General features: G+C 39.7%; 1 protein-coding gene across 4 annotated transcripts in view; it reads right to left on the bottom strand.

Annotated features, from left to right (window-relative positions):
• The window catches only part of Gcn5 (Gcn5 acetyltransferase), a 122,567-nt gene that overhangs the window by 80,735 nt on the left and 29,527 nt on the right, over nt 1–12,305 (bottom strand). For all 4 annotated transcript variants that reach the window (XM_068228053.1, XM_067149040.2, XM_067149043.2 and 1 more), the window contains one exon: nt 12,022–12,167. In XM_068228053.1, coding sequence (XP_068084154.1) covers nt 12,022–12,167 — 146 coding nt within the window. The remainder of the gene's footprint in view (nt 1–12,021; nt 12,168–12,305) is intronic.

Genomic DNA, 12,305 nt, shown 5'->3' with positions numbered 1-12,305 from the left:
ACTCAACATGGCTTAGCTGTGTTGATACTGCTACACGGTTGAAAGCAACGGGAAACTACAGCCGTAACCATCTCCCGAGGACATGCAGCTCTCTCTGTATGAAGGATGTACTGATGATGGCTTCCTCCCGGGTAAAATATTCCGGAGGTAAACTAGTCCCCCATTTGGATCTCCGGGTGGGGACTACACGAGAGGGGGCGATCATCAGGAAGATGGATACTGACATTCTGCGAGTCGGAGCATGGAATGTTAGAAGTTTGAATCGTTGTGGTAGGTTAGAGAATCTGAAAAGGGAGATGGATAGGCTAAAGTTAGATGTAGTTGGTATAAGTGAAGTACGTTGGCAGGAAGAACAGGATTTTTGGTCAGGCGACTACCGAATTATCAACACGAAATCAAACAGGGGAAATGCAGGAGTTGGTTTAATAATGAATAAGAAAATAGGACAGCGGATAAGTTACTACGACCAGCATAGTGAAAGAATTATTGTCGCCAAGATAGACACCAAACCAATGCCCACCACAATAGTGCAGGTCTATATGCCTACTAGTTCAGCGGGTGATGAAGAAATTGAAAGAATATATGAGGAGATAGAAGATTTAATACAATATATTAAAGGTGACGAGAATCTAATTGTGATGGGAGACTGGAATGCAGTGGTAGGCCAAGGAAGAGAAGGTAGTACAGTAGGAGAATTTGGATTGGGACAAAGGAACGAAAGAGGAAGTCGGCTGGTTGAATTCTGCACTGATCATAATTTAGTCCTCGCCAATACTTGGTTCAAACACCACAAACGACGGCTGTATACATGGACGAGACCTGGAGACACTGGAAGGTATCAAATAGACTTCATTATGATTAGGCAGAGATTCAGAAACCAGGTGTTGGATTGCAAAACTTTCCCAGGAGCAGACGTGGACTCTGACCACAACTTGTTGGTCATGAAATGCCATCTGAAGTTGAAGAAATTGAAGAAAGGAAAGAATGCAAAAAGATGGGATCTAGACAAGTTGAAAGAAAAGAGTGTGAGGGATTGTTTCCAGGAACATGTTGCACAAGGACTAAATGAAAAGGCCGAAGGAAACACAGCAGAGGAAGAGTGGAGAGTCATGAAAAATGAAGTCACTAGGGCTGCTGAAGAAATGTTAGGAAGGAAGAAAAGATCAACTAAGAATCAGTGGATAACTCAGGAGATACTAGACCTGATTGATGAACGACGAAAATACAAGAATGCTAGAAATGAAGAGGGCAGAAAAGAACACAGGCGATTAAAGAATGAAGTGAATAGAAAGTGCAAGGTAGCTAAGGAAGAATGGCTGAAGGAGAAGTGCAAGGATGTCGAAGGCTGTATGGTCCTGGGAAAGGTAGATGCTGCATACAGGAAAATCAAGGAAACCTTTGGAGAAAGGAAATCTAGGTGCATGAATATTAAGAGCTCAGATGGAAAGCCACTTCTAGGAAAAGAAGACAAAGCAGAAAGATTGCAGGAGCATATCCAACAGTTGTATCAAGGTAACGATGTAGATAATTTGGTTCTGGAACATGAAGAGGCTGTTGATGCTGATGAAATGGGAGACCCAATTTTGAGGTCAGAGTTTGACAGAGCTGTGAGTGACCTAAATAGGAACAAGGCACCTGGAATTGATGATATTACCTCTGCATTACTGACTGCCTTAGGAGAAATCAGCATGGTAAGGTTATTTCATTTAGTGTGCAAGATGTATGAGACAGGAGAAGTCCCATCCGATTTTCGGCAGAATGTTGTTATACCTATTCCCAAGAAAGCCGGTGCTGACAGGTGTGAAAACTACCGCACCATTAGTTTAGTATCTCATGCCTGCAAAATTTTAACACGTATTATTTACAGAAGAATGGAAAAACAAGTTGAAGCTGAGTTGGGGGAAGATCAATTTGGCTTCAGAAGAAATGTAGGAACACGTGAAGCAATCCTGACTTTACGTCTGATCTTAGAGGATCGAATCAAGAAGGACAAGCCCACGTACATGGCATTCGTAGATCTAGAAAAGGCATTTGATAATGTTGATTGGACCAGGCTATTTATGATTCTGAAGATGATAGGGATCAGATACCGAGAACGAAGAATTATCTACAACCTGTATAAAAATCAGTGTGCAGTGATAAGAATCGAGGGCTTTGAAAAAGAAGCAGCAATCCAGAAAGGAGTGAGGCAAGGCTGCAGTTTGTCCCCTCTCCTTTTCAATGTTTACATAGAACAGGCAGTAAAGGAAATCAAAGAGAAATTTGGAAAGGGAATCACAGTCCAAGGAGAGGAAATCAAAACCTTGAGATTTGCCGATGATATGGTTATTTTATCTGAGACTGCAGAAGATCTCGAGAAGTTGCTGAATGGTATGGATGAAGTCTTGGGTAAGGAATACAAGATGAAAATAAATAAGTCCAAAACAAAAGTAATGGAGTGCAGTCGAACGAAGGCAGGTGATGCAGGAAATATTGAATTAGGAAATGAAGTCTTAAAGGAAGTAAATGAATATTGTTACTTGGGTAGTAAAATAACTAACGATGGCAGAAGTAAGGAGGACATAAAATGCAGACTAGCACAAGCAAGGAAGAGCTTTCTTAAGAAAAGAAATTTGCTCACTTCAAACATTGATATTGGAATTAGAAAGATGTTTTTGAAAACTTTCATGTGGAGCGTGGCATTGTATGGAAGTGAAACATGGACGATAACTAGCTCAGAAAGAAAGAGAATAGAAGCTTTTGAAATGTGGTGTTACAGAAGAATGCTGAAGGTGAGATGGATAGATCGAATCACGAATGAAGAGATACTGAATCGAATTGGTGAGAGGAGATTGATTTGGCTAAATTTAACGGGAAGAAGAGATAGAATGATAGGACACATCTTAAGACACCCCGGACTTCTTCAGTTGGTTTTTGAAGGAAGTGTAGGTGGTAAGAACGGTAGGGGCAGACCAAGGTATGAATATGACAAGCAGATTAGAGCAGATGTAGGATGCAATAGTTATGTAGAAATGAAAAGGTTAGCACAGGATAGGGTGGCATGGAAGGCTGCATCAAACCAGTCTATGGACTGATGACTCAAACACACATGGGTCAATTTATGTTATCAGCTCTCTAGAGCTCTCAGAACTTGCACAACAAGTTCACTGACCTCAACAAAACCACACCAAATTAAAATACTCGTGTAATGTCCATATGCACATGTTCACTCTCAATATCTCTCACAATAATACTGAAACAATTCATCTATCACATTCACTGCAGAGGAATTCTATCTATTTTAATATTGTATTTTTTTTTTAAATGTGACTTCCATGAACAGGGAGTTACTTTTGCATTTGTTATTAGTCTGCACTCCCACCACTTTATTAGTAGGCTTATGTCATTGAAACATTTCATTTACATAAGCACGAGGCATGTATTTTAAGTAGGGGCCATTTGAAAATAACTACACAATGAAAGATGATTTTCAAACACCACATTTATGTGCAGATTCTACATACTTTACTCTATTTTTCTACATAGCCGCTAAGTTTGTATTTGCTTTCTTTTATATTTATTCACTTTTATTATAATTTCTTATTTAATTTTGAAGTTATTTGCTAAATAGTCAAAATAAATACAATTCAAGCTCCACATTCTCAACTACGGTTTTCACAGTCACTATTGTTAATTATCACTTGTTTGCAGTGAAATGAATAGATTAACAGGTTCTCTCTTTATCACCATCATGAATTCCTTCCAGCGAGCTGGGTACTTTGCAACTAAGTTTTGAACACCCTCTTCATAGAAACTTGCCGCTTGCTCCGATAACCAAGAGTTCTTGATCTTGTGCTTGGCAGAGTCTGTTTGGCCTTCACCTTTACATAGGCAAATGTGTGCGTCTCCATTCCATGCTCTGTTGCTTTGATTCTGGCATGATATGCGAAACCCATGTTTCGTCTCCCATTACGATCTGACTCAACATGTCGTCACCTTCTTCAGCATAATGAGTCGAAAACGTCATCGAACACTAAAAAACCTTTTGTTTTTGTGGTTCACCATTAGGAGTTTAGGGACATGTCTAAGTCAGTGCTTCACAAAATTGTTTCTGTAGACCTCAACTTTAGGAAACTGTTCTTTATGTTTAAGCCATACAGAGAGAGGTACATGAAAAGGAACACAAAATACAACAAACACAAAGGCAGGTCAGCGTGTGAAGAGGGAGCAACAGAAAGAAGAGAAAAGGACAAATATGAAGACACAAGAGGACAATCTCCAGAACTCCATACACTGCCATAAATAAATAGGCTCTCTCTTCATCAATCCCAGTTCTACATCCATCTCTTCTCAGCCTCTGACGAGCTTGTCTTCGCTTCCCAGCTGCGGACATCAACACTCATCGAAGGACGCTCTTGACAGATCTTTAGTCATGATGTGGGATGTGTAGGATAAGAAAGGAGAAGAAAGGAAGGGGGAGCATAAGAGGAGGCAATGACAAGCCTGCGAGAGAACAGGGAGAAAGGAAAGAAGAGACGAAGGACAATGTCTATATCTTCACACACATTCATTTCCACACAGATGGGCTCTGCCCTGATTAATCTCAGTGTTTTCTTTTGCAGACATTTTTTATCAACCCCTGACAAGCTATTTTTGGCTTTCAGACTTCATCAGACACATCAACACTCAGAGTTACCCTTAGGGCTTCAAGTGATAAGTGTAGGATAAAATGCGGGAAAAACACAGAAAAAAGAACACAGACATAAATATAAACATGAATACAGGGGGTAAAAGCTGGGAAGCAGAATAAAAGGGTGTCAGGGAACTGAGAAGAAATGGAATTGATGAGAAGAGAGCCAATCTATGAGATGACATCTGTGTGAAGATGTGGATAATGTTCAAGCTTTATTTTTTAATGTTTGCCCATGTCCCCTTTCTCCTACTTTTCTCTTTTTGCAACTGAATTGTCACTGCCATGTTCCTATCATTCTGTATATGATTTGATTCATCACTTGCTTGTTCCTTTCCAATACTTGTGTATATTCACGTGCATATAGCCATATAAAAAAAGTGAATCCTATAATCATATGTGGAGAACTCAATGTCTGAGCATGCATGTTTTTGACGCATTATATTTTTTAAGTGGAGAAAACTTCAAAGAATACTTCACACTATTCAAATATATTCCATATCATATATAATTAATGGCTGAGTACTAGAATAATACGAAGGTCGATCAAATATAAACAGGATTTTTGTTCCTGAACATCAACAGTTGGTAGGACTGGCCCTGCGCTTCTGCTATGCTTAGGCGGAACTGTTAGGAGTGAGGAGAGTGTACTGTTAGATATTTCCCGCCGTTTCGTCAGTAACGCTCACGATGTCGGAGCAACAGGTGCACCCCTCCAGTGCACAACGCTTAATTATAAAATTTCTCGCTCGTGAAGGAGTTACAGCGGCAGAAATTTGCCAGAGATTGACTGCACAGTTCGGTGATCAAACAATGTCAAGGATGTATGTGTTTGCCTGGCATAAAATGTTCAAGGAAGGATAAGAATGTGTGGAAAATCAGCAACACGATCGCCGTCCTTGGACCAGCATTACAGACGAAAACATTCGTGCGGTTAAAGACATTAATCCTTATTGATTTTCGGCATGAGTGACACACAATCAATGTTGCTTACTACTGTGAGCAGTTGAACAAGGCGAGGGTTGCATATTGCCACAAAAGATGAGATAAACCGAATCAACAGGTCATCCTCCTCCATGACAATGCGCGGTCCCATATTGCAGCTCTACCTGTCTCCAAGCTACAGGAAATGCACTGGATTACACTTGATCATCCTATTTACAGCCCGGACTTATCGCCCTGTGATTTCCATTTGTTCGGACCGCTTAAAGAAGCTCTAGGAGGGCATCAAAAAGCTGCCCATACGCTGGGACAAATGCATTTCCAAAGCAGGAAACCATGTGGAAAAATAATTTGTAATTGCCTTGTGTTTTTCAATAAATAAATACATACTAAATACATTATCATTAAAGACTGGTATGCCTTTCAGCGTTCAGTCTGCAAGCCTCTGTGAATTTACTAAACGTCGCCACAATCCTCTATTTGCAACTAGTGCTGTGGCCTTATTTAGTTCTATACCTCTTATCTTTAAATCGTTAGAAACTGAGTCTAACCATCGTCGTCTTGGTCTCCCTCTACTTCTCTTACCCTCCATAACAGACTCCATTATTTTCCTAGGTAACCTATCCTCTTCCATTCGCCTCACGTGATCCCACCACCTAAGTCAGTTTATGCGTACAGCTTCATCCATCGAGTTCATTCCTAATTTAGCCTTTATCTCCTCATTCTGAATACCCTCCTGCCATTGTTCCCACCTGTTTGTACCAGAAATCATTCTCGCTACTTTCATGTCTATTACTTCTAACTTATGAATAAGATATCCTGAGTCCACCCAGCTTTCGCTCCCGTAAAGCAAAGTTGGTCTGAAAACAGACCGATGTAAAGATAGTTTCATCTGGGAGCTCACTTCCTTCTTACAGAATACTGTTGATAGCAACTGCGAGCTCACCTGCATTAGCTTTACGACACCTTGATTCAATCTCACTTACTATATTACCATCCTGGGAGAACACACAACCTAAATACTTGAATTATCGACCTGTTCTAGCTTTGTAACATCAATCTGACATTCATTTCTATTATATTTCGTACCTACCGACATCAATTTAGCCTTCGAAAGGCTAATTTTCATACCATACTCATTGCATCTATTTTCAAGTTGCAAGATATTAGACTGCAGGCTTTCAGCACAATCTGCCATTAAGACCAAGTCGTCAGCATAGGCTAGACTGCTTACTACATTTTCACCTAACTGAATCCCTCCCTGCCATTTTATACCTTTCAGCAGATGATCCATGTAAACTATGAACAGCAGAGGTGAAAGATTACAGCCCTGACTAACTCCTGTAAGTACCCTGAACCAAGAACTCATTCTACCATCAATTCTCACTGAAGCCCAATTGTCAACATAAATGCCTTGGATTGATTTTAATAATCTACCTTTAATTCCATAGTCCCCCAGTATGGCGAACATCTTTTCCCTCGGTACCCTGTCATATGCCTTCTCTAGATCTACGAAACATAAACACAACTGCCTATTCCTCTTGTAGCATTTTTCAATTACCTGCCGCATATGGAAAATCTGATCCTGACAGCCCCTATGTGGTCTGAAACCACACTGGTTTTCATCCAACTTCCTCTCAACGACTGATCGCACCCTCCGTTCCAAGATGCTAGTGAATACTTTGCCTGGTATACTAATCAATGAGATACCTCGATATTTATTGCAATCCTTCCTGCTCCCTTGCCTATAGATAGTTGCAATTACTGCTTTTGTCGAATCTGAAGGTACCTTACCAACACTCCATGCTAATTTTACTACTCTATGAAGCCATTTCATCCCTGCCTTACCACTATACTTCACCATCTCAGGTCTAATTTCATCTATTCCTGCTGCTGTAGGATAATGGAGTTTATTTACCATCCTTTCCACTTCCTCAAGCGTAATTTCACGAACATCATTTTCCTCCTCCCCATGAGCTTGGCTGTTCGCAACACCACCAGGAAGATCTCCTTTTACTCTGAAAAGATGTTCAAAATGTTCCCTCCACCTCTCAAGAGATTCCCTGGGCTCCATTACGAGTTCACCTGAATTACTCAAAACACTGTTCATTTCCTTTTTCCCTCCCTTCCTAAGATTCTTTATTACTGTCCAGAAAGGTTTCCCTGCTGCTTGACCTAGCCTTTCCAGGTTATTACCAAAATCTTCCCACGACTTCTTTTTGGATTCAACAACTATTTGTTTCGCTCTGTTTCGTTCATCTATGTACAAATCTCTCTCTGCCTCAGTCCTTGTTTGGAGCCATTTCTGATAAGCCTTATTTTTACGTTTACAAGCTGCTCTCACTTCATCATTCCACCAAGATATTCGCCTTTTCCCATCTTTACACACAGTTGTTCCTAGGCATTCCTTTGCTGTTTCTACTAGAGCATCCCTGTATGCCACCCACTCTCTTTCTATATCCTGAACCTGCTTACTGTCTACTGTTTGAAACTTCTCACTGATCAAATCCATGTACTTCTGTCTAATTTCCTTGTCCTGGAGATTTTCTACCCTTATTAGTTTGCAGACAGATTTCACTTCCTCTACCCTAGGCCTAGAGATTCTTAGTTCACTACAGATCAGATAGTGGTCTGTATCATTGAAAAATCCCTGGAAAACTTGTACATTCCTAACAGATTTCCAGAATTCAAAGTCGGTTAAGATATATTCTATTATGGATCTGGTACCCCGAGCCTCCCACGTGTAGCGATGAATAGCCTTATACTTGAAGAATGTATTCGTAACTGTTAAGCCTATACTAGCACAGAAGTCCAGCAAACGCTTCCCATTCCCATTAGCTTCCATATCTTCCCCACATTTACCAATCACCCTTTCGTATCCTTCAGTTCTATTTCCAACTCTTGTATTGAAATCGCCCATTAGCATTATTCTATCCTTGCTGTTGACCCTGACCACGCTGTCACTCAATGCTTCATAGAACTTGTGAACTTCGTCCTCATCTGCACCCTCACATGGTGAATACACCGAGACAATTCTCGTCCTAATTCCTCCAACTGACAAATCTACCCACATCATTCGCTCATTTACGTGCCTATGTAACGGACTCTTCACTTCACCGGCAACTACTGTTATGAACCTCGCCACGCACATAACCTTTTTCTACTATTAATACGGACTTACCCTCATCAGGATACACACCGCATTTTCTCTTGAACTGGAACTTACATACTTATGTGAATTTGCACACATCATACCTTGCACGAACTCTGCTCTATCCACTTTTACGATCTACGATAAACTAACTTCCTTTTCGCTGCCTGACGTCATGTGACATCGCCAGCTTTGTCACGCATGCTCCACTAACCTCTGGAATCTTTCAGACATATTTCTCACTATTCCACACTATAAATACCCGGCCTTCCTCTGAATGTGTTGAGATGGACTTTGGCCTGTGTGGAGGGAGGAACCTTTAACGTCATCTCCGTCTTTAGCGACATGTGCCCTGGACTCTCCATTTTCGGGCAGAACTACTTGGTTCAAGATGAGGTATGACAAACTGATAATGTCCTTATTGTAAATACTTCTAGGTTGCATTTGGAGCTATTTTCTTTACATATTCTAACTGGGAGCAGTGCACTTCCAGGCTGAGATTTCACTTGTATTTTCCATATCTAAGTCTCTATTGACTAACTAGTGACATTTGCTTTCCAAATGTGCGTGTGGTATATCGGCAACTCTGCGACTCGTATACACACTTGTGCTTAATCAGTGCTTCACCATTCATGTTTTTGCATACTTTGACACTGTTTCATTATAGTATACAGTGACTTACGCCAGTATGACGTTAATTTGTGCCTATTCGAGTGATAATTGAAGAGGTGGCAACTTTCATATTACATTTAGACTTTTGCTTAGAAGACTTCATGCTGGTATACTCCAATCTGGTAACTGTGTACATCCTTTTCTTATTCTCGTTGTTCAACATTTCTCTTTATACCGTATTCATCCCTTTCTTGTCCATCCCTTTCCTCTCCTGGCCTATTCTCTTATTTGCTTTTTTTTTTTTCTAGGGGCTTTACGTCGCACCGACACAGATAGGTCTTATGGCGACGATGGGATAGGAAAGGCCTAGGAGTTGGAAGGAAGCGGCCATGGCCTTAATTAAGGTACAGCCCCAGCATTTGCCTGGTGTGAAAATGGGAAACCACGGAAAACCATCTTCAGGGCTGCCGATAGTGGGATTCGAACCTACTATCTCCCGGATGCAAGCTCACAGCCGCGCGCCTCTACGCGCTCGGCCAACTCGCCCGGTCTCTTATTTGCTTTCAGTCTCTTGGATATTTTATTCTTGGTGTAACAAATTTGTATTACATGTGGTTGGGAAAATTCCGTATTTGTACAGACTTCTATTCATCTAATATTGTAAGAGCTTGATTTAATTCTTCTAATATATCTATTTCCAAATTTTATCTTGGTTTCTCATCTATTTTCACCCGTCATGTCCCTTATTTCTCCTGCCATTTTCTTTTAATTTTTTAAAAATATTATCTAGCATAGTTTCCACTGCGCCATCTGTGGTTATTCTGGAATGCTTATTGGAGAACTTTTTTTTACCACGGCCTCCATTCTCAATTTGGCATTTTACTCGCTGCGTAAATTTACTGCCTACCGTTTGAAAGTACTCGGTGTCACCGATACTTTGGATTTCCCTCGGCTGGATTTATGAATAAATATATATATATGCATATACCCCCATAAAAGGGGTTACACCTAACAGAAACTATGTTGTGTGTAATGGTATTCCTGATAAACAGCCCTACCCCAGACTCTGCCTTTCCCTTTCTAACACCCCTCAAGTACACTTTATAACCTCCTATCTCTTCCTCATTATCTCCCCTTACCTGAATATCACTTACTCCTAGTACATCCAGATGCATCCTCTTTGCTGACTCAGCCAGTTCTACTTTCTTTCTTCCATATGCTGCATTAATATTGATAGCTCCCCATCGAATTCCATTTAGTTCGCCGAGTTGTTTCCAAGGAGTTCCTCGCCTGTCAAATGGGAGTGGGATTCCGTTACTCCCATAGGTCCGAGGCTTGCTTAAAATGTTCTGAGCTCGGTGAATTCATGAAGCAGGATGCTACCCTACTTACACATATTCCAAGTGAGGATCTCTCCTCTAACGGGTTATGGACCACCGGTGAATTGTATAGTCCTAGCCGCCTGAGCACAAGGAGGGCCACGACTCAGAATATGTCCGAGATGCCCACTCCCATTTCATAGCAACTGGTCCCGACTCTCAGGACCACTTACTAGGCCACTCAGTCATTGCGCATGGTTCACAAACTAGCACGTGACTACAGTAACCCACAAATCCCCATTTAAATAAAAAATAAAATCCTGTTTATATTTTATCCCCATTCATCTATGTAAAGGTGGGACTGTTCTCATTGCAATATTATGTGAAATGCTTATGAAGTTTTGTACTTTTGTATTTGTATACTTTTCTATTTTCAACTTTCATAACCTCTAAACTGCTTTTTAATGTGTTTTGAAAGCAATAAAATGGAAAATTTACTCAAAATGCAACATTTATAACAAAATACATAAATGCAAAACCAACGATTTTTTTCAAATAAAACTTAATTTATTCTTCTTCTGGAAATTACACTGAGGAGTTTGTGCCCCCTTGGACTGCCTGTAATGCTGATGTCTGTTAAGCTCAAATACCCTGAGTATGCCCAATCAGTTCTCCAATGTATTTGGGTTCCTACCAAGATCATAGATGCTGAAAGATATTTCAGTAAATACAATTTAATTGTAGGTGATAAGAGAACACAAATGTTACAACTAAATGTGTATGTATTTCTGAGAGTGCCTTCAACAGTGTCACTGATTCATGAACATGGCGAGTTAAGTTTGTATATGGTATTTTATTTTTTATTACTCAGATTTTGCATCAATATATTTTCCCCCTATGTTATGCTTTAGCTTATATCAATTTAAAATAAATGTACAATTTTATTATACTCAATGCATTTTTATTTTACTACTAACTCTATGAGAATATAATTTTAATATATCTTATCAAAAGACATGGCCTATTTATCACAATTAACTCAAATTCTATGCTTTTCTTCAAAATGCTAACAATGCTAAATTACAAATGTATAAATGCTACAAAAAACTAAAATTTTTAATTCAAGTTGCTAAAAATCACCACATCCTAGTAATATATTCTAACCTCAATAATTCACATACTGCTGATACTCAATATTTAGAGAGCAAAACCTCTTCAAAACAATTATTCATTGTAGACAAAATATGAATTAATACAGTAACTTCAGTCTGGCTCCCGTCCTAGACTGTTTCCAAGGAAAGAGATTTACTGGTTGTTAATATACAAACCTTAAAAAGATAATAATAAACTCTCTTCGTATCTGTATCTTCTTCTCTGTGCATACTCATGAAGATGTTCTCCACATCCACAACCATACCCAATAACCTATTAACTTCATCTTCAGATAATGGCTCCAGGTGGCTAACATGTGCCTCTGAAAGGAAACTTTGTGTAGTAAGAAAGTCTACAATTAGATGAAAGCAAGCAAATCAAGAGCAGTATAATAATATAATGAATATTGCATACATATCATCTTTTAGTTCCATAGAAATTATTTTCAGATGATATTGAA

Source organism: Anabrus simplex, chromosome 6 (assembly GCF_040414725.1).
Source record: "Anabrus simplex isolate iqAnaSimp1 chromosome 6, ASM4041472v1, whole genome shotgun sequence".
NCBI lineage: Eukaryota > Metazoa > Arthropoda > Insecta > Orthoptera > Tettigoniidae > Anabrus > Anabrus simplex.
This window is presented reverse-complemented; position numbering and strand designations above follow the sequence as displayed.